Source organism: Molothrus ater, chromosome 2 (genome assembly GCF_012460135.2).
Source record: "Molothrus ater isolate BHLD 08-10-18 breed brown headed cowbird chromosome 2, BPBGC_Mater_1.1, whole genome shotgun sequence".
NCBI classification, from domain to species: Eukaryota; Metazoa; Chordata; class Aves; order Passeriformes; family Icteridae; genus Molothrus; species Molothrus ater.
The window spans coordinates 26,504,379-26,528,245 of NC_050479.2; the positions used below are offsets into that span (position 1 = coordinate 26,504,379).

General features: G+C 40.5%; 1 protein-coding gene across 3 annotated transcripts in view; it reads right to left on the minus strand.

The window, feature by feature from the left end:
• Positions 1 to 21,851, minus strand: part of GRTP1 (growth hormone regulated TBC protein 1) — a 36,038-nt gene extending 14,187 nt beyond the window's left edge. The window contains exons 1-5 of one of the 3 annotated variants that reach the window (XM_054514111.1): positions 21,796 to 21,851; positions 18,658 to 18,809; positions 12,455 to 12,613; positions 4,984 to 5,108; positions 3,163 to 3,259 (exon numbers count right to left, since the gene is read on the minus strand). In XM_054514111.1, coding sequence (XP_054370086.1) covers positions 3,163 to 3,259; positions 4,984 to 5,108; positions 12,455 to 12,560 — 328 coding nt within the window. In that variant the 5' untranslated portion in view covers positions 12,561 to 12,613; positions 18,658 to 18,809; positions 21,796 to 21,851. Of the gene's footprint in view, positions 1 to 3,162; positions 3,260 to 4,983; positions 5,109 to 12,454; positions 12,614 to 18,657; positions 18,810 to 19,499; positions 19,519 to 20,290; positions 20,424 to 21,795 lie in introns of those variants that run through there. The other 2 variants (XM_036391139.2, XM_054514112.1) reach the window with 2 other exon arrangements.
• Positions 21,852 to 23,867: the final 2,016 nt, after the last annotated feature.

Here is a 23,867-nt window from a genome sequence, read left to right on the forward strand (position 1 = left end):
TCCTCCAAATACGTAAAAAGTGAGCACAAAAGAGAGGGGGACTTGTCTCACCCCCAAAGGTTGGCATTGACACTAGACTAAAGGATATCAAGTTGGCCATGAATGGGGTAGTGCAGAACTCATGAGACCTCTCTTAACCACAGGAGGAGTACTCTACAACTAGTTTTCAGTAAGAGTAACACCAGTATGATAGTCCAGTAGATTTGTTAGAGTATACATTGATATACACAATAGCTACCAGAGAACCACTGAAGGTGGAAGGGGGGATTATTCTCCTCTATATAAGCATAACTGTCATGCTAAAATGAGACCAGTGTTGAGTTTTTCTTCTCATAAGCTCACCATTTAACCACAAATATGTAAAATATGACAAGTATACTCCTTTACTCACATACTGAGGTACCACAGTTAAAAGGTCCTACCTACCCAATGCTTTCTAAATCAATCTCCCCACTCTTTCCTTAACAGCACAAAAAAATCCCAGAAAAACTTCTCAACAAGCATCAGTGATGAACAGAACAGAAACATCAGAGCTATGCTGTGTACAAACTGCAGGCATATCACTCTGAGCTTTAATTGAATCTGTCTGAATGAGCCTGGAAACAAAAAAAACTTGTTAACACCAAAACTTCAGTTCAACAAATAATTCTCTTCCCCCTTGCAGTGTTTAAATTACAATCCCTCCAAATCTCTGGCTGAGCTGCTGACAGACAACAGGCAGAAATTCATGGGCTTGCCCTCAGCAGAAGCAGGAACTTTCTGGCCTCACCCAGCTGTATCCAGCAGTGCTGGATAAATGGAAGTTCAGCCAAATGAAAGGCCTGCACACAACTCCTCTTACCAATCAACCAAAGCGTAATTTACTGGCTCTTTCTCCCAACTGTGTTATTTTCATTAGGATATGACAGAACAATTCAGCCAGAAAACCTTTACTGATGGAGTCCCATTTTCTGTCACTTGCCCAGGATGTTCCCATCTGTCACACTGTACATTTACCAATCAATGCCATTGATCTGTGGCTGGCTTAGTTCATCTGCTGACCAAGAAAACCACTGTCAGCATCATGGTTCTGGAGTTCAATGTAATTAAATGTGTGTGGGCAGGGGAGGAAGCACCCACAGGGACACAGCAGAGGGCACAGAATGGATTTCCAAATTGTCCTAAAGCACCACTGATTTAACTGGAAGTGACAGGACACACTCAAAAATGAGGACATGACCTGGAGGCATATTTGGTGCAATGACAGGAGGAAAACATGTATATTAAAATGCAAACAAATCCAGAAAACCAAATCATCAACCAAACTAATGGAAAAAATGTTGGCTAATCCAACTGATAGGATCCAACAAAACTGATTCCTAGTCTTCCCTCTGAAAACCTGGAAAACATTCAAGATCTACAAGATCTTGAGAGGTGCTTCTCTGCTTCCCTAACAAATAATTATAGGGCTTAAAACTGAAATGTGCAATATTTTGCACTTTTAACAGAAAGGCAGTAATTATTTACCTGAGTTGCTTTATGAATATGGTCTGATTCTTTCTCTTACACATGCACACACAGTATTTCATTGAAATTATGCCAATTATTTTATCTGTCATGCTTTGACTTTTATAAATATACAACTCAAACTATATTGGAGAGTGGTGGGAATAGAAGGGATAAAAATATTTTTTAAATTCTGGGGCAGGGAAAAAGAGCATCAGCAACAAGTTTTCTGTCAATAAAGCCTTGTATTATTCAATACAAATATTCATACTATATAGAAGATTCATATTGCCTAGTTTGACAGAGGCTAAAGTCAGTAACAACAATCTTGTTACAGAAAAGTAAAAATATACCTATAACTTGAGTAAACATACACCTACTTTATACACAGTAATCGCATTTCATGCTATGAGTTTCTTCTCATCACCAATGCTACCTGCCTAAGATAAAGTCAACAGCTAGGAGGGAAAAATAAGAACAACTTTTGCCACAACTATCAGTAAAGCGTAGAAGGATATATAAAAACAAAGGCTTTCTGATAAAGTGAATTAGGTTCCCTACCAAAAATGACAAACAAAATTCTGACTCTACCTCCTTTGCCTCAAAAAAAGTGTGTAAGACTATGGAAAGGATTAACAGCAAGAGTTTCCACACACCACTTCACAATAAACCTGCCTTTTACTGAGTGTCTTATCCCTGACACAGTGATGTCAAAGCAGACAAATATCCATGCAAGGCAGGGGCAGGTCCCAGGGCAGACAGCAGCACTGTCTCCTACCTGTTTGCAGAGCTTAGAGCTCTCAAGGCTGAACAAAAGCAACAGGCAGTTGATTTCTTTAGACTATTTTTACAGCTTGAAAGTAAACTTCAAGGCTGCATAACGTTAAATATTTGCAGACTGACTGAACAAGTCATAGCATTCCCTGCCTGTCTCTACTCTTTCAGTCTGGAAACAAAGTCCAACCACTGTTTCCACACAAGGAAAATCGAAGTTCCTACATGGTGTGTTCAATGTAAAATAATTTCTTACAGTCATTCAAAAGCATGAAAAGAATCTTTCAGCTGTTCTTCTTTATTTCTCAAGGTCTTTCCTTTCTATTTAATAGGGAACTATTTTTTTGTTGTTTAATCTTAAACATGAGCAGACAGAAGAAAAAGTGAAAGTTTCAATCAACCTTGACCAGTACCTAGTTGACAGTGTAATACTGAATTCCACCTCCAACCATTTGAGATAAAAATCTGTGCAAAAGCAAAACTAGGCCAATAAGGAATCAGTCCTCCATTTTCTACTGGTCTTCCAATGAGACCTTCCACCTGCATTAAAGGTGTATCTGTAGTCAGACTGTGCAGTGCTCATAGGAATTTACGATAAAACCATTCTCCCTCTATAATTAAATCCCAAAAAAAACCATTCCCAAATGCATTTCACAGCAGTAGAAAATATAGCTGTGCCTGGTCTGCTTCTGGTTTTAAACTGCCTCACATGTGCAGTGAGGTTCAGCTTATACATGGGGCAAAATTGATTGTGTAAACACCTCCTGCAAATCCAGAGATCCAGGCAAGGGAACCCAGAGAGCTACTGAACAGACCAGATGCAGATATTGTCTACAGCTGGAGAAGAATGTAAAGATAAAAGCCAAGCTCCAATATATGAATAAAACTATATTTTTAACATACCAGGCAATATTCTTCCAATAAGAGCATCTAGCAACCAAAAAGACTCCTCTTCATTCTTTGTAATAAGAATCAGGTAACCAGCAATGAAGTTCATGCCCTGAAATAGAAAGGTTTTGAGATGCATACACTTATCTTAAGAGTTTCTATGTTACTTCTTTTGATTAAGGGCTCAATTACTTCAGTTCTACAAAGTCTGCATATTCAATCAATTCTAGTAATGAAGGCCACTGGTTGAGTAACCTGCTAAACCTGCACACAAGAATTATTAACAAAGATCAAGGAGAGGAAAATTAAAAGAAAAGGCTTAGCAGTCTATACTTTCAATTTCGCCTTTTTTTTTTTAATTCCAAAGCCCAATTCAACTGAAAGTTGCTTTGATCAGAACACAAAACACAGCTGTATTAGATGAGCACTACAAACACAACAAACCTGCAGGTAGATAGCGAGGCTACAGGAGGAGAATGTCTGACCCAAACACGAAGTAAAATGTTGCAGTTCCAGCAGCTTTTAGAAGCTTTTGCTGCTTAACTCACACAATGGCTGTGTACAAAATGTTTTCTTCCATAATACCTCCAGTCCTCCATAGATACATATAATAGCACTGATCCTGTGAGGAGACCAGATGTGCAAAGAATCCACACAAGGGTTTTTTAAGTGTTCTTCTTTCATTAGCCCATTAAACAGGAAAGGTACCAAAATATTTTATTAACAATTGGACATGTAGATGCTACTGTGGTTTAGAAGTTGTGTGTTATGTTGTGTTTAGCCACCTCTACATAGAAACCTGACACTTGCAAAATTGAGTATTCGTAATTCTACATATTTTAATTATATTTTCATAAATATGCATTACTGAAAATAATAGAAATCATTCATCTTTTGAAGAATGGGAGTAAATTTCTGTACAAAAACTAGTTGGGGAACACAAGAAAAAAAATTTTTTCAGAGACTTAAATGTACACTGAAGTCCCTTTAAGTCTTCTCCTCTCAAGATTTAAAAAAATACTGTTCATATTCTTTCAACTTTGGAGTAGTTGTATTTACTACATAACTTTCTCAGCTAAATTGAGTTATATGTTAGGAGACACATTCTTGTTCAGGAACTGGAGGAGACAGGAGTGAACTTATTAAGTGAACTGCAAGCACATTTTGCTGATGACAGTGCCTGCTTCTTTAAGATCCCTAAAGACAGACACTTTTTTTCCTTGACTGTCAGACTATCATGAATCAACTTATGTTCTTTGTGTCCCACAGGAAAACTTTACAGTACTTGACAGTGACAACAGAAGCTTTCTTGAGCTGCCATCAAAGCAATATCAGGTTGAATTTCAAAGAAATTTTCTTCCTACTTGTGTTATCTATACTGGGAGATGGCACTAAATAATGCTACCAGCCCCCAAGTACACGATGCCACATTAATTCTGGTGTTTCTGTACTGTGAAAAATGTGACAGTGAAAACACAGGAAACTGAGATCTTGATGCCTTGTAGATACCAAGGCCTGTTTGGGGAAAGCTGGCAGGACGAGGGAAAAGCAAGCTCGCTCCCTCTTGCTCTCCAAAGCAACTACTTATGTTGCAGTTAACAAATGGAACCAAAGTGATCAAGCTGGCTACAAGAACAGCCACTGAGAAATTCAGAAGGATATCTGAATTTGCCTGAAGCTACTCATACCCTGCCCCTCCCCCCCCACAAGCCTCCCAGGGCCAGTTTATAAACAGAAATTAATTGTGGGTATGCTTCTGAAAACACACATTCAAATGGACAAGAGCAGTTAGCAGTGGTGCAATGCAGCACTGTTTACAGAACGGTGATTACCCACCTGACAATATCCTACTGCTTTATTGTGATGCCCATATGCTACCAATACGTTGTAGAGTGCGTGCTGCAAACACGGATCAGCAGTTTTGCGGAATTTTACATTATCTGGAAATGTTCTGTTCATGTCTAAACAAAAGGGAAAAAGACCAAAATTAAGAGCTGTTCCTTGTCAGTTTCCAAAAAAAACTTTTATAGGTCTTCTGAAGTACAACTGAAGCTTCACTATAGTTCATTGAACTGTTTTGGTGGATTAATGTTAAGAAACAGCTTTACCTCCATTATGGCTAAAAGGGCACTTGCACTCAAGGATAATCTATTCCTAGAAAGAATAATCCTATTAGTGTACAGAAACCAATTTCAAGCAGACCTAAAGAAATTCTCCTGCATATTGGACTCCCTCCATGTCTGTCTGCAAAGCCTTAAATTAAAGCAAACCAGGTATTTAGACTGACAGACACAAGACATGCCAAACTTCAAGTCAAGTGGCATGACATGAGTTTGCCTCTAGGAAAGCACATTCTCGTAACAAATCAGATGAACTTTCAATTGACTTACTCAGTGAACTTCTACCAAACAGTAGCAGCCAAAAAAATCCATACCTGTTCCCACAACTGCTGACTTCCACTTAAAAATCCCTTTTTAAAATTTAACTTTCTCCATGATGTGATCATGAGAAGAGTTGTATCTTCACTGGGGCAAGATCATCAAGAGTGGGAGTGGTTTCTGATAACCAAGCTGCAGAGCACATTCCCACATACTTCAAGCTCAATGCTTAACCAAGTAAGGAGTATGCAATTACTGACATTTCCAACCATTAATTTCTTTCAGCCCAAACATTAATAGCAGGATTCATCTCTCCTTACAAAGGTCTAAAAATTAGACATGCAAGTTTGAGCTAGTCACCCCAAAACAGCCCCTAATTGCTAGAAAAAGCAGGCAGAGGTAATTTTTGGTCTGCTTCACTCCATAAAGAGAAAACACAAGGTCACTGGCACAGAGCTGTGCATCTGATCTTTAAACAGTATTTTTCTCTCCAACTTAAATGTCTAAAAGTAACTCTGCAGATTTTCAAAACCCAAGAGTTATTAATAAAATATGAGTAGTTGTTTGGGTTATATTTAACAACAACAAATTGGGTTAAAGTTAAAAACCAACTTCAGTAACAGCACTTCTGTAGAGATCTTCATGTCCTAAGAATTATCATTTTTATCAGCCTCTTCCAGCATAAAGGAAGAAGGCTGTTACAGCTTTGACACAAAGTTCAGCTATAAGCAACCAAAGGAAGAAAGCTCCCCAAAATCATGAATAGTGTAGTGGAAGTCACATGTATGAAGAAGTTATCACACTAATCGCTATTTCTTCCTTTTAAAGGGAACAAATCATTTGCAGGAAAATATTTCACTTCACCTCTCATGTGTATGAGAAGAAAACCACAACGAAAAGGATGATTTTTGAGAGGACCTGACCAACAGACAGTTGCAGGATAAATAAATTTATTTTGTTTCTTCTTGGTAAGCAGCATAGTATTTGCATAATCAGAATTTATTCTTTATTTTATATTGTATATTATTTAAAGTATATGTGGAATGTTACAGAAAAGATTAATGCTGAATTTTAGCCATGGCTCTTCTCCCCAGCTACACAGAGAAAGGGTGAGGGGAGAGTAAGAAAAGTCCATCACATACAAAGCAGGGACTACTCAAACTGAACTCATCTGTAATTTCACAGCCTGCAATTGAGAGAATCAGCTGCAACTTGTTTTCTGATTGCAGAGCATGTTTTTTCCCCACAAGGACTGGGGGAAGCCTTCCCTAGTTTTATGAAGGATTTAAAACTGTATTTAGTAACAATATTTTAGTTTAGGGTGAGGGGATGGAGAGAAAAAACAAGATACAAGAGCTAAAAAGCTTTACCCTTAATAGAAGATATGGAGCATGGTCCTCCAGGACTCCTTGTGCCAGATTATTCCTTTGAGCACAAGAGCAGAGGATCCCATTCCCTCTCCATCCTGCCCTTTCTGCTCCATTTGCACGCTCTCCCTCCTCCTCTAGTTCTGAGGCTACTCTGACTCAAGATGAGGGAACTCAACCCTCCACAGGCACACACAAACCAATGTTTTACCATGGTGCAAGATGAGGGTCAGAGATGACTTGAGGCAAATGGAAGGAGCAGGCAAGGCTTCACCACTAATATCCACTTTAATCCATCTGTTCCAGGGGAGACATACAAACACCTCCTTCTCATGCTCTGCACAGCCTACCCTCTGACCTACTGTCCATTAATTTACTTTGCTCTTAATAGACATTACTGTCCAAAGGAACACAGCCTCAAACTAGTACAGTTTTGGGGGGGGGGGGGGGGGAAATGAGGGTTCTTTTCAAACAGCAAAATGAACATTAGAATCTTACACTGCTAGATAGTCAATATTGGTATTTATCTTTTCATTAGGTGCAGATCTGCTGCTTATAAATAAACTAGATATGAGAGCACAGAACCAGGAAGGAGGTCACAATGAAAAGACTAGCTACTCTTTTGTAGTAAATTCAGATTAAATCCCAATAGCAATTTTTTTACAATCTTTCCACTCTCTGAGCTGGCAGTTTTATGCTGCTATAAAACAAAAACTACCACCAGCTTTCCTGCTGATTTATCTCTGTGCAGCAACCATGAGAAGACCACTGGATTCTTTCTTCCCTCTCATGAATCTGCAGTATTTCAACCTCATTCAGTAACACAAACAGGCAGAATACATTAGCCTCAGTTTATAAAACAGATGTCTATTTTGGTACCAAGAACTACAGTCATTGATGCTATTTCTGGAGCAAAGAGATTTGAAAGCACAGTCCAGAAAAACAATGCTTTTAGAACCAGTCTTGTGCTTTTCCTACTTAGGGTACTTCAAAAGTCATGCATCTACAAGGCAACCTTGACACTGCTATCTCATCCTTCCTTTTTGTCCTGATCCCAGCTAGGACAGAGTTCATTTCTGCAGTAGCTGGTGGGGGGGGGTGTGTGGCTATAGGGCCTGGAGGTTGTTCTATGCCACCTGACCAATGCCAGGGCCCTGGGAAAGGGACTGTCTTCCAGGGAGAAGGAGTTCCATCCAGTTGAGAAAGTTGCAGAGGGAGCCACCTGGTATTGTCTATTATCCTTTGTTTTCTTTCTGTGTGAATTGTTTTATATACCTTTTGTTATTAATATTGTTGCTGTTACTGTTCATTTTCTTATTTCATTGCTGTTTCCAGTAAATTGTTCTTATCCCAACCCATGTTCTTTGCCTTTTGTCCTGCCAACTGGAGGTGGGGAGAGAACTGGCACATGCTTTTAGTGGGAGTGCTAAATTGAAGAATACATTTCCTAAACCATGGCACCTTTACTTTCATATCCTGGGTACTTCCCACTCCAAGACACAGGTGGTCAGTAAATTACACAAGTATTTTTATAACATATCCTACTCCACTTAAGTTCATTTTTTGCCACTGCTACATCTGTGATGCACATCTGCTCTGAAGAGCTTCCAGGCAGGTGATCTTTTGGTTTTTTTACATAGTAGAGAGCAGAGCAAAAATTCACTTCAACTGTCAACTACAAGCACTCAAAAACTCCACTGCAAATAATGAGGTTAGGCCATAAACTGCAACTTGTAAAACAGTATACTTAAAGGGTAGATTAGATTTGTTATAACTGGGTGTTTAGCAGTCATCCTCAAGCTTTTTCCTGCCATACCTGGAACCATAAATTGTTTTGGAGGCTTGGGTGGTTTGTTTGCTTGAAGTTAAGGCCAAATTTTTCATTAACTAAAGTCAGAAAAGCTGACCCTCACAACCCCCACTACCAAGTAAGAGTTCAAGAGCTTTTAGCAATCAAGAAAGCCAACAGGGTTAGGATTTCCTACAAAAGAACAATATTGTCACTGTATAAGTCTGAGAAGTACATGCATAAATTCCAGTCCCCTTCATCTCAAAAGATGATACCAGAATTAGAGAAACTACAGAAAGAATGGCAACAAGAAGACCACAGATATAAAATGGCTACCTTATATAGCATAAACCCAGGTGGATAAAAGCTACTTAGTTTAGAGGGAGATGATTAACAGCATTGAGACTGCACAAATCTGCAAAATTATGTGCAAATTTTTTTTAATTTTTTCCCATCCAGCATTATTAGATACAAACATGCAGCATTTCTTGGCAACTCTCAAAACAGCAGATACCTGGAGACTAGGAAAAACATTCTGAGGAAGTGTCACTACACACTTTACTCCTCCAGTTCTTCCTTCAGCTATTCTAGTAGACCAAAGAGCACATGAGGCAGCTGTTTGGATATGACCTGTCAGGGCTCCTCTAACAGAGAGCCACAAGAGCTGACAGTGCTCTTCCCCTTCCTCTTGCATGGTTAAATGCTTTAAACTCACCTGAAAATTCCCAACTTCCACTCAAAATTTCAGAGATGCTTCAGAGAAAGCTTCTTAGTGCTTTGATAGTAAAATACTCCCTGTCTCCAGTGAAACGGCAGTGACCATTGTTTGAATTACTGTCACACAGCACAGCTCAAGCTCTGGGACTGACTGGTAAGTACGACATTGTAGGCTTCACAGCACCTACAATTCCTCCTCATGAAATGTAAGAGTGGAAACACAGAATAGCTGCATGTACATGCCTGAGCACTTGCAGACACAGACATACTTCTGTCCAATAGCATGTTTTTCAATGGAGAGAAAGGACGAGATACAAGAGCTAAAATTCAGAACAGCCCAGCCTAAAGGAAGCTTACCCCAAGGAAGCTACAACTTAGAATCCAGATTTCCTGCACCCAGCATGTCACCTCTGCATTAGAAGGACAGCCACTTCTTATCTTACTACATCATTTGTCCTACTAAGCTTTCATAGAATAGGGCATGAAAAACAAAGTGTTGCTGGAATGCATGCCCTTCTAAATGTGTACATAAACTAAGACATGAAAATTTAGACACCTGCATTCTTTTAGCTCTTTCTTAATGGTTAGAGGAAGAAGCTTGCTCCCTCCTACATTTTTCTTAATAAACAAAAATGTTCAAAGAGCAAATACCATATAGAACAAAGTAGCAACAAAGCTCATCAGATCAGAATCAGGAAGTTAAAGGGCAAAAATGGTGAAAGAACAGATTACCGATTTAATTAGCTGAAAGACTTCCGCTGCTATAAAGAAAAATCTGATTAGTAAAAGATTAGACCATTTCTTCACACAGTCTACCTGCCCTTTTTAACTTGATTATACCACATCAAAGACTTTCCCACATGAAAACTAGTTTCAAACATACATGAAAATTGTTTGCAGCTTCTGGCTCTTACACATTTTAAATTGAATTTGAAATAAAGTCTTTGGTTGGCCTTGTCCTCCTGCCCCTCCCCCAGGAAAAAAGAAAAAGTGTGATTGCTGTTCTCTTGTTTATAAACCCCCAGCACTGTGCTGGGCTGTAACTTCATAGCTATGGGAATAAATACCACACTGTTGCCTGAAAATTCTGGAAACTGCAAATATGAAAGCAAACAGCAGTACAATTCCACATCTTACCTTGCTTTATTATTAAAAACAACTACAGTAATGGGAGAACAACACTTGAAGAAACAAAATCAAAGTCAGGCAACAATTCACACTGAAAGAGTCCTCAGCCAAAGCCCACTATAAAATGTGTACAGTCAACAGGAGTCTAAGTTCATTAAACACACTAACCACAAAGTTTACATTCACCTTAAGTACTTTGTTCCTTTCATCCCTCCTATGTCCACACTGGTTCTTCCTTTCTGAAGGAGGAGTGTCTGAGGTCTTTGTTATATTTTTTCCCCTCCAATAAAATCTTCCAGGCCATTTTTCTTTATCTTTTCCTTCACTTGCTCCACATTAATTTTCTCTTCTGCAGTTTTCCAGTCAATGCAGTAGCTCTTCCGAAACTTTATTTCCTCCACAGTTCACAAACAGATCTTTATCCTCTCCCAGTATTTTTCCTCCCCCACAAAAATATTTTTATTTCATTTTAACCTGTGGGGAAAGCCACCTACAGACCCTTCCTGTCTTTGTCTAGTACTGGAAAAAAGTTGTTTTCAACTCTCTCTCGCAGCACTTTTACCCCAATTGAATAGTTTGATGCTTCTCCAGACCCTTACCAAGGTGGGCTTTAGAAAGTCATCTTACTAGCTCCCTCTTTATTCATAGTAAGAGCTCTACTGTTTCTAGTTCTGAGCAGGATATAAGCCTGCAGATTTCTGGCTAGTCTCCATATTCATAGGAACATGAAATTTATGCTCCAAAATACCTTACTAAGGCGTGTAGTCCCAAAAGCCCAAAGTACTGCTGTTGTGGGGAAAGGCAGAGAAGAAACTCTGCATAAACCAGAAGGTTTTGGATGCTTATCCAACTTGAATAAAAATCCACAAGACCCAAACTTTAAGTACCTGGGTTTTTGCAAGAGAAAAAGACAACCTGCCTTTCTAACCAACAACCTCAGCATTGTTCTGGAGCAGAGCCCAGCCTCTTGACTTTTTAATTGGACAATTCAGCCAATATCAGCTTGGCCACAAAGGCTCTGCTGCAGCAGGTTTCAGGACAAGTATCACTTACATCAAACTCCTAATTGCTTGTCCTCACCTACTGCCTTTTTCCTCCCAGTGGGCCAGCCTAAGGTCTGGGTGCCCTTATACCCTTCCATCAGTAATGGCCACTGATCAATGTTCACAGAAAGCATACATGAAAACGGTTTAGTAGAGGAGGGGTGTTTCACCTCCTACATTTCTCCCAGGGATTTACATTTAGTGTTTAATATTTCATGCATCAAGTGGATTCCCCCACCTCTCAGTTTATCAAATTCCTTTTTAAACCAGTTCATAATTCAAACCTCCACAGCACAGTAACAAGTGCCACAACTCTTCTAAACCTGCAGCACAGTAAATTTCATTCAGTGTCCTTAATTTTTATGTTACAAAAACCAAATAACAATTGCTCCTTATTCACCCTCTTTGCACCATTTATAATTCATATAAATCTATCAGCAGCTTTTTCTTAGCTGTCTTCTTACTCAACCTGAAATCCTAGCATACTTCACCTGCCTCATATGGGCCTCTGTGCTACATCTTCAACCATCCCTGCTCCAGTGTCCTATGGGACAGAATTAAGGAGAAACAGACTCAAAGGCAAGTGTCATGGCTCAAAGTTACAACTCTTCAATCACTTAGATGACACTGCAATGTTTTCTAGTTTATTTCTTCTCAAATAATTTCTAATCTTTCTTAAAAGCATTCCTTAATGCTTTTAACCACATGGTGAACCTGGAAAGATCTGTTCTGTTAAAGAGCTTATGGCTAATCTAATTTAAGTGTTAATTCAGCACTTAAACCACTACTACAGAAACATTAAGTTTTCCATGACATAACTTGATCTCTAACATTTAAGGCCATAGGATGGATAAATACGGATAAACAGCATTATCAGAGAATAACCTGTTTTGATTGCTTCAAGCAGCTTGGCATTCTTCTCTCCTTCAAGCAGTCTGTCGTAATACCCAGGGTTTTGTTCCATGTTGGTTTGGGCCCCACTCACAATCATCCAGACCAATGCACGGTGTTCATTGGGGATGCCTTTCCTGATATATCTCTTCACTGCAAGACAAGAAGTTTGGTTTTGTTTGTTCATTTTTAAAGAAATAAAAAAAAAACCAACTGTATTACTGGTTTTTAAATGAACAGCCTGAATTTAAGAAGTCAGAGGAAAACTCTTGACTGGATATTATTATATTTTCTCTCCTATGCTACCATTTTAGGATAAGCATTTACTTCTCAGCTGCATAGTGTATTTTAGATTCACTCCTAAGTTCTTGTCACTCAGACTCCCCCCCCCTCAGATCCTCAGACTCAGGTTTTCCTCCCTCCTCTCTTCCCTTGTGTGAATTTTGAGTCCTCTCCCCTTCTTCTGCTTTTCTGCATAGAGATACAAACAGCAAAGCTTCCCCCTTGATCTTTGTCCTTTTTCATTCAGACAAGCACTGACTTGACTTTTCCTACATCACCAGTGGCTTCTGAAACCATGGCTCTTCTGCCCATTTAGCTCTAGCATCAATGGCCATGTTACCATAACCCTAGGGCTTCAGCTCAGCACCTGACCACTGAAGTACAACAGAAACTGAGGATTATGAAATATGTGGCTTCTGAAACCATGGCTCTGCCCACTTAGCTCTAGCATCAATGGCCATGTTACCATAACCCTAGGGCTTCAGCTCAGCACCTGACCACTGAAGTACAACAGAAACTGAGGATTATGAATTATGTGCCTCCGGTCTAAATGAGCCCTGGAAAAACTGGAGTGATGTGAGTGAGCAGCAGCTGACTTTTTCCTAGAATAACTGTGGAAGTCTTTTCAAATCTAAAGTAGCTCTTATCTCCTGCATCATTTTCATCATAAGGGTGTGCTTCAGGGTTTTTTTTAAAGCAGATGATTCAGTGTAAATAACTATGATGCAAAATTACAGGAAGAAGCATCAGGCTAATGACAACGAAAGCAGCCTCCTCCTGGGAATGGTATGAAAAATATTAATAAGGAGTCAATGCTGCTTATGGGTACATAATCCTAAATCAGCTTTACCTTTTCTGACCCAAAAAGACAGCTGAATGTTTGAGATTCTTCTCCTTTTTACGCAGAGAAGAAAATAACAAATGAAACAGACATTTTGTACTAAATGAATCATGTTGTATCAATAAAAGCATCAATTTCTCCTCTCTAAATTTTATGGGACTCAAATCCAAGTGGGGATTTTTATTCCACCCACACATTACCATACACAGTATCACTACCTAGCCAGGTTTTATTGAATCACACAGTTCTGTAATAAATGCTGCCTAAATTAAAGGCCTTAGAAACAGCAGAGTGAAGCAAGGTACAACTCAGCCAGACACCTTCCAAATACATTGCACCTAATTCCACCTGCCTATCCTTTAGGACCCAAAGCTGCTTTCCCCATGTCACCAACATAAAGATGCACATATAATGAGCATTTCACCCACCTAAAATCTGGTGTTTTCTCTCAAAAAAAAACCCATTGGTAATAAATGCCTGGTCTGCAGTTTTTGTTTAGCTTTTCAATGAGGATTTATATAACGTGTTACAGACTCTACAGTTCTAGCTCTAAAGTTACCTTAACTACAACCTTCTTTTAGACTGGAAATAATTCACTTGTTTCCATGGTGGTTTAATAATCCCCACTTCATCTCTTTTACAAGATTTTGGACTGTAATGCTCAAGAAATCCTATAAATCAACATGGTAAATACAGGAATGACTATAAAGAACTAGTTCCATTTAGGTTAACAAGGGACATTCAGATGAGCCTAGAAACAAACTTACTGCCTTAAATATTGGGTTATGGCATTTTAGCACATAATCACAATGGCATTTTTTTCTGGAACAACTGTAAATTCTGGAAGCATAGCCAACATTGATATATCCAACAATACATATGGACAAGCCATTGACAGTGGCACAAGGGGAAAGCAGCCTGCAGCACAGCACACACTCATTATTCCTCAGTGTCATCATTCTCATGGCAGTAGACAGCCAGGAGCTTGGACCACCCCAAGTGACTACTGACCCAGCTTCCTCACTCCCTGAGGAATGCAAAGCCCTTTACATTGTGCTTTTTTTCCCTTACACCATTATAATACTTGCTAGGATCTGCAAAGTGGCATTCAGAAGCAGCAAAATAGTTCTGAAAAGGAGGACAGCTGCAGTTTAATAGATATCATTTATATGTGTAGACAGACATAGATATCATATTCTATAAATAGAGTTGTGTTTATACGAAAAAAAAAATATATATATATAAAAGCTCTCTTCCACATTATCCTTGGGAACTAAGAATCCCACAAGAGCAGTTCACATTGCAGAATACTCTCCCACTGTAACATCTGAGAACTTTCCCAGACGAAGCCAGATTGTACATGGGTCTCCACCCATACATCCAATACCAGTTATAAACCAAGGGCTATTCAAAAGTAGCACTGTTGAATACCCCCAGGCCCTGCACACAGAATCACTCCCAGGACAAGCATAGTAGGTGGTCCAAATTCTAGACCATACACAGGTAAGAAATATCTTTAGGCAAAATTTTGGCCTCTGTTCATTAACAAAATATGAAACATCAATTTTTAGTGGGGGGAAACTCTCCCCCCCTTTCATAATTCAATTGCCTCTGACTTGGTGCCAGTTTCACAAGTTTAGAGTCACACTTTATGAATGTGGTTTCCTTTTTACAAGAAAAAACAGCTACCTAACAGGGTAGCAGTCTAAAAGTGCTAAGTACCTAAAGTAACTTTCAAGGGAAAAATATGCAGAAAATAACATTTCTCTAATACTGTACACTACTTACAGTAACAAGATGTAAAAATAAGTAATTTCAACCTGCCTGTCCTTGTTTGATGGTAGAATATGAGAATTTTGGAGACTTCTGCTTCAAGGCAAATGTTGCATTGCCTTTTTCCCCTATTAAGATTGTTTCACTCTACAGCATAGACTCAAGTTTATGTACCAAAACATTTAAAACCAAAAATTATCTCATCTTAAAAATATTTTTTGAGAAGCATCTGCACATCTACTTTTTCAGGTACTAACAATTATAGTTGAATGTTGAGGAAATACACTTGTGCCCTAGAAGAAAAATTCTGTGGAAAAGCTGGAAACAGCATACAAGGAACTGAAAGCTTTATTTCATGAATACATAACAGAAAAAACCAAAGCACATAAGTGCTGTAATAAAGTTCCAGTCAAACTGACTTTCCTTCCACCAAGCCCTGGAACAGAAGTGCTCATGTTATAACCCTGTTTAATACATTTATTTTTCCCTTTCACTGTATTTTATCAAAGATCAGAAAGTATCTTCTGCTACTGGTCACTTTTGACTAGCATACCCAACAGCCAAATTCCTTTGTCCTTTGTGTAGCATGATTTTGGGTGAGAATTAGAATAGTTTGAGCAATTATGTGAGACGGGTTGTTTCCCACCTGTAAAAAGAGCAGAAAGCTGTATTTTGGTCCCATAAAGACAGAGTTGAATGAAACGAGGAAAAAAAAAATTGGAGGATCTCAGTAGTGGCAAGGGGAGAGAGAGACAGAAAGAAGGGAAGTGACAAACAATGATTATAAACTCTCATGTGCAGTGGAAACAAGGTGAAGTGGGGGGGGGAGGGGAACAGACACAACAAAATACCAGAAAAATAATAAAAAGGAAGAGACTGGAGAATGAGTGAAAGGAACTGTCAGCCAAATTCCCATGACCCACCCTACCAGCAGGCTGCAACACAGAACAACAGAATGCACTGCTTAATTTCCATTGTTAAAATGTGGTCTAATTCTTTTTCTTTATAGTGGAACAGAATTATACACATACAAACCACCCTGGATATGAGGCAAACCCAGCAGCATGTGAACATGCCACATTTCCAAACTGGAAAATTAACACAAATCATCACTTCTTCCTGTTGCCCTGGAAAGAAATGATGAGCTTCTCTGTGTGCAGACAGATGGGTGTGGAACTACTGAGATAGCACACATACACTGCCTCTCTCACACCTACTCACAGCAGGACACACAACATTGGTTTGGTTCACAGCTACTGTGTTTGGGGAGGGAAATGGCAAATCAAATATTCTTCTCAGTTCTAGCTTATGGCAGAGCCAGCAGTTCTGACCAAAGCTTCATAGCAATGAAGTCAGGTCCTGGAGGAGAGAAATTCAGTGAATAACCAGCAGAGCTTCTGCTGATTTGCCTGCAAGGAAATCACTGCATAATCATCTTGCAGGATAAAGCACACACCTGCTTACACAATTCCACGTGCATGTTATGGAATTCAATCTTAGTACTGAAATGAGAAGGGAAATATTTAAAAATCAGTAATTGCACAGGTTAAGCTTTCCCTCTCCTCCTCTGAGGTATCAGATGAGGCTAATGAAGAAAGCTTTTTGTAACAACTCTGAATCTACACTCAGACATTTCCTCAGTATTACTTTTTCCTGTCACACTCCCTGCAATTACATGTATATGTGAGAATCCATAGCCTAGAAACCCAGGTATCTTTAGCAGAAGTCAGTAGCATCAAAGGTGATGTACCAGCATGTACCAGCCCACAGGACTGATGACAGTCCAGAGCCACTGCCTGTGTCCCCCTCAGTAGATTTACAGAATCCCAGTTTCCACAATGAGCAACCTGTTGGAGACAATCAAAGCCACATTAAAGGCTGCTGCCATTATGTGCCCCGTGGGGCAACATGACCATTGGTTCTGAAGCCTGGTGGACAAATTGAGAGATTTGGTCAAAGTTTTGGCTCCAAAATAAGACCAAAGGCATTCCCACTGTTAGTATCACTGTAACACACTGTTTCTAAAATGCTAGAACTGGGAACACAAAGAGAAATGAAATGAACTCATAGAAATTGCTAAAAGCTGCCACTGTTACCACTCACACATTAAGAGAAGGGCACGAATCAAAACTGAGAGTATTCTTCCCCAACTAGAAGACAAAGTTGTGCAAAATTTCAAAATCCTCACTAATTTAAAATGGCATGACATTCTCACTACATTCAAATTTGACCCCAAACAAAAACATATTTACATTTCTAAGAAAAAATAATATAGTAGAAGTAGATACTTTCTGGTTAGCAGCATATGATCTAGCAGTTACAGCCCAAACCTACATTTTCTGGAATTTCTCACCCGTAAAACAGACATCTGTACACAAAATACACTGTTATATTTAAAATGTCTCACTACTTATCATCCCATTTCTGGTGCCAAGGAAAAAAAAAACAAACCCAAACCATCAGAATCACCGGTGCACCTGCAGCACATCTCTAAATGTTACTCAATTTTTTCTTAACTTTCTTCAGAGAACTCTGCCAACTCCAAAAAACATGCAAAGAGAAAGCAACCTGATAAGCACCATTTACAGCAAACAGATGCTTATATGAAAAACATAACCCAGAGAGAGTGGGAGGAAACTCCATCCTTTAGTTTCAGAGGATTCTTTAACACCTTCTGACTCTCTGCATTTATTTCTACCTGTATCTCTTGCAAGATAAAACATTACTAGAGGTTTTCATGCTCTTTGAGGCAGACAACACTTCCATCAGCATTTCATCCAGTGTTGCATTAGCCCCTGCATTAAGCTTGCTTTCTTCACTTCTAAAGGCATTTATCATCAGTTCTTAGTACACAGCTTTTCAGCTGCATGGTACATGTCATTTTAAGAAAGGAGGATAAGGAGATCTAGAAAATCTCAGCAGCCTAAAGAACTGTTAAACAGGCAGCAACTGAGAGCCCCAACATCCTGATCCCTGGGGTTCAAGACAGCATCTTCTACATAATGCCATGTCTTTTTAAAGAGAGCACAGAGTACAATACAGCCAACAGCTGCAAAACAGCATCTTGGAGTGCCAGTGGCCACAATAGCTGGGTTACAGATGTAACAAGATATTCCTGTGCTGAAGAGGGAATACTCTTTTGCAAGGTTTAAATGAAATCCCTCTAACTTGCTTATGAATTATTACTATTTATACTACTGGTTTTAATTTGAAGACAGAAATAGCATTCAATACTTAAAAATACAAACCTATTGAATCCTAACATAATGCACTTTTACTTATAAAGAGACATGAAGCTCACCTTTTAAACTCTTCTGTATACTGTTATTCCCCTTTAGGAGCTTGGACCATTTTATTGCTCTTCTAGTGAGTACCACTAGGTATCTGGAAAAGAATGCTTCATAGGATGCATAATCAAAGTCTTCTGGCCTCTCAAACCCATATGGATCAACCCTACAAAATAAAAAGAATTCCTATAAAAATGTTTCTACATACCTACAGCTGAAGAAAAAGAAAAAAAGGCAAGTATGCTTTAAATAACTTCCAGCTGCTATTTCTAAAAGCAGCTCGAGATTCCCTCCTCCCAGCAAAAGCTTACTTTACACAAACTGTTACACTCCATTTAGCATATCAAAGCCGTTTAAATAAATTAACTTAAACATGCACTGTTCAGTCAGTTTCACAGATTCACTGTTTTTTTTAAGTAAGGAGTTTTTGGAGCAAAGGACCCATTGTGCGCGAAACTGACACAAAATTATGGCCACATAAAAGTCAGGGAGGTATTTTTCTCCACAACACAGGTGAACAGTTGAAAAGTATGAAGTATAGCACAACAGCTCCAATATGGCCTGAATTCTCTTTCCAGACAGTTCTGTGCAGAAAAATGACAACAGAAAGTACACGTGTAACAAGTTACAAAGGCTGTTTTTTAAAGGGGTAATTTCTGAAATTATCCTCATGAAAATATACAAGATGGAAAAAGACAAATCCTTGTGTTGAGCTACCTTCTTTGTATGAGTACCAAAATGCTTATTCTTTTACTTTTTACAATTGTTCAAAGTTACAGCACATTATCTCAGGCAGCTCAATAATGACAGAGTATCAGAACTGCACGGCTAATTCCATTCTAATATATCAACTCACCTTGCTAAATTATATTTATGGCAACTTCCCAGGGTGCTCCATACCTGCAAATTATCACCTGAGTACAAGACTCTAATGGGCTTCGCAGAAGTTAAACAGGCAGAGGGATCTGTCCAGTCAGACAAGGTTTCAGGACAGGCTTCAGGATTTAACTTCCCGAAACACTGCCTGTTTCATTCATGGCGAAGGAATCTGGCCATGGAGCAGCACTGGCACAGCCTTGGGAAAACTGGCTCACGGGAGCGTCACAGGTAGTAAAGCATGAATCAGATGAGGAACAATTAAATATTCAGATCCCAAATCGTTATTACATTGTTGGCTGTTTAGAAGAGCACCTTAGTATTCATTGTCAAATCTGACACGAAACCCACAGGTGTAAAAAGCACCGAGACCCCCGACACAGGTTTCTCTGAAGACACGGAACATGAAACCACACACACACAAAACCCCCTCACACGTCCATCAACACACATCTCCTACTTACGACTGCGACTGCCCAGGCAGCAAGTACAGATTAATTTCATGCTCCACTCCATTCCCAAAGTAGAAAGGGAAAACAAAGAGGGAGGACGCAGGGTTTTAGGGGAGCCGCCTTCCCCGGCTGCCCTCGGGCAGAGAAGGTTGCGGCGGCCGCTCGGCGCCCTCAGCCACCAGCCGCACCCGGGCCGCTCCGTGGGGGCTTCCCGCGGCCGCAGCCCCCGGCAGGGCCGGCTCCGAGCGCCCGGGGAGGCGCAGCTCGCCCTCCGTGCGCGGCCGGCGCGGTCCGAGCTCAGCCCTGCCGGCAGCCCTACCTGTACGCCCAGTCCCGCCCGTCCTCTCGCCTCGCCATCGGCCGCCCCGCTAGCGCCCGGCCGGGCGGGAGCTCCCCAGGCCGAGCAGCGCCGCGGCCGCGGCCCCGCGCCGAGCTCCGGCTCCCCAGTTCAACTCCCTGCCGCCCTGCGAGGGGCGGGGGCGGCCGCCGGGACCGCCCCGTGCCCGTGCCCGGGCCGGCAGCGGGCAGGGAGAGCAGGGCAGGGCAGGGGCAGGGCCGAGGAGGGGAGGGGAGGGGAGGGCAGGGCAGGGCAGGGCAGGGCAGGGCAGGGCAGGGTAGGGTAGGGTAGGGTAGGGTAGGGTAGGCCGGGCCGGCGGGGCCGCCTTCCCTGCCCGGCCAGCTCGACTGGGAGACACGGGCCTGAGGGTGATCCCGGCTTATATTTGTGCACTTCACATTTTGCTCATATCTTGGGAAAAAAAAAATAAGTTCAAATGTTTTAGCACGAAGGAAATGTCTCACTAGTACGAGAGAGAGTGGTTTCAGGTACAGCTCTTCAAACCCAAGGAATTTCCCCATAACCAGGAAGAAAAGGTGGCTGGGTTATTATTTAAGTTCCCTTTGCTAGTTTGGGATTTTTTTTTTCTCCAAAATCATCACAATCTTCTTTTTAATTTTCCCAAGTTATTCATTACAGCCATAATCACAGAATATTCTGAGTTGAAATGGACCCACAAGGATCATCAAAGCCCAACCCCTGGCCCTGCAGAGGCCACCCCAAGAGCCACACCATGAGCCCTGGAGCATTGTCGGAATGCATCTTGAGCTCTGTCAGGCTTGGTGCTGAGACCAATTCCCCTCTTCCAGTGCCCAGCCATCCTCTGGGTGAAGAACGTTTTTCTAATACACTGAAATATTCCCAACTTCAGCTTCTGCTGATTAGTTTCCACCATAAACTAACATTCATTTAAATATTATTTAAATAATAAATGGCAGATTGTAAAAACTGTGGTGTAATAATACAGAAAGTTATATTAAAAAACTAGCTTCCCTATTTCCAGAATTCACCTCAAAAATTAGCACACTATTCTTCATATTTAGAGGTCTTGAGCAAAGCCAGAATTCCACAAGGACTCAGCCCTACCTGACTGCCAGCAGTTTCATTCATAACACTGCAAAACAGAAGGGAGAGAGCAAAATTATATCTCTGCTTATCCTTTTTTGAATAAAGTTCTGACTTTGCACCCAGTAAAGTGCTAGGAAAATTACAGCTACTGCTGGGAAAACATTATCTTGTTCAGCCAGCAAGTAAGAGTTGCTGCAGACAACAGATGGGATTTCACAAGGGAGATCAACAGTTGCTCCAGCAGACTCTTCAGGAAAGCTACCTTCCCTCTGCGGGATCACAGGCGATCACCCACACAGAAATGTAAGAGTAGTTCAGCTCCAATGGCAAGGGAAAGAAAATAAAGAGTTTGTGCTTGGTATAACTGACACTGCAGCGCTGTGAAAATCTGTGATTGTTCAGCAAAACGTAATAATTACCTTTTTTGCGCGGGAGGGCGGGAGGGGGTTCTGTGCTCCAGCGGCCATAGGGCTGCTCCTGCGGGAGGGCCCTGCTCCAGTTACCGTGCGGCCCCACGGGCCGGCCGGGCACCGGCAGAGCCGGAGCGGGATTGCAGCCCAGCCCGGAGAGCCGGCCGGGCCGTGCCAAGCCGGGATTGACTCGCTGCCAGCGTTGCCTTGGCGGAGCGTAGGCAGAGCACGCTCAGCAAACTGCTCTGCCCTGCGACATGGCCACGCTCTCACAGAAAATCCTTGGCAGAGGTGGGAATAGGCGGGAACGTTGTCCCACGGAAGAAAAGGAAGCCTCACTTAAGCAGAATATCCTCTTTTCTTCTAAATCCTGAAGCCACAGGCTTTTTTTAGGTAACAGAGTTCATACTTCATCTGTCAACATCAGGCTCTTTGGTGCCTTTAAAATGGAGGCATCAAAAGTTCCCTGCAAACAGCATATTGTTTCTGTGATTAATTAAGCTACATCTGCTGTGCATCAAAGGTATCCTTGTCTATAACACAGTGTCCTTTTACTCAAGCCTCAAATGTTATGAACAGTTTCTGTTGCTCTAACACAAACACAACTGTGTGGCTGACTCAGATTTATGCCTGTTACACACAAAATCTCCCATTAACAATGCTTAATTGATTGGTTGGTTATTAATTGATTATTAGAAATAATTTATTAATTGAATATTTGAATAGAATATTTATCAATTGAATAATTGAATAGAAATATTATTAAGTGATTATTAGAAATAATTCCTAAATTTCAGCACAGTAATTGGATCTCCATATTTTGTCTGATAATACGAGCCAGCCCACTGGCAAGAGAGAATACCTTGGTTGTCCTTCCCAGGGTATCAATGCTGCTCTCTTCTGGGGAGATATCATGTTGCTTTTAAAGGCATTCAAAGAAACTAATGCATAAACCCTCGAATCTGAAAACTGCTTTGGTGATGTGATCAGCAGAAAAAGATACTATTTACTTTTGATCCTTTACTTCTGAAGGAGCTGGTGACAGTGGCAGAGTTCAAAAGGGTAGGCTTAGTTCACATTCAGAACAGTGAAGCTCACAGCCTTCCTATCTGCCATCTGGTGCAAAAGGAAATACACTTTATATATAAAGTTCTCCCCACCCCCTTTTTGCATCTGAACCTTATCCCTGAAGTTTTTACGTTATGATGAACGTGTTTGGTAGAAATTCTCATGGTTCTGCTCCCAGAGTAAAATAGTGACTCCCTTAAAATAGTGACTTCCCTTTAAGGGTAGGCATTTAGACGTGTTCCCTGCAAAGGCAGATGAAGACAGCAGATGAGTGTTTCACAGGCTGAGGCATTCAGAGCTTTGCTTGTCTCATACCCTGCATTTTAGTGAGCAAAGCTTCCCTTCTTGTGTTTGCAGAGCGTTGCTAAATACCAGGATGATTCTCAGCCTTATCGGGAATTATTCTGGAGTGGCTTTATGCTTCCTAACACTGTGATATATGTGCTACGTTACCCATGTTTGATGTATCAGCAGTGCTGAAATATGGTTCAGCTCCTCATATACCACCCCACAACCATTTGTTACTCTTAAGACCAGAAGTGGAGAAGAAGTACCAGGAGAAAATCCTCGATAATATTTGTGCTGGAAGTATTCCTTTGACTGCCTGTGGGAACGATAAAGATTCTTTATCTATTCAAGAATGACAGAAATTTATTTATTATTTTGAATATCAGATATGTGTCTGGGTTTTTTTCCCCCTCAGGTTCTTTTTTGCTGGCTTCAGGGAGGCCAAAGAAGAGAAATTGTTAGGGGAAAGAAAAGCACTATGGGACAGAGAAAAAATAAGTTGTGTGTGAATATAGGTGTACATGGATATAGTGTCCCTAATATTTTTAAAACAGCATGGGTGAATCTGTGCATAAGAAATACCAGTAAGAAACATCATTTCCAGCAAAGGCAGCAGCTCTGCTTTTACAGATCCAGACAGGAATTTAAACTTTTAAAGAAACCTTAACTGCTTACAAGATGGTTTAATAGCCCCTTTTAAAAAATATGAATGCATCGACATTGAA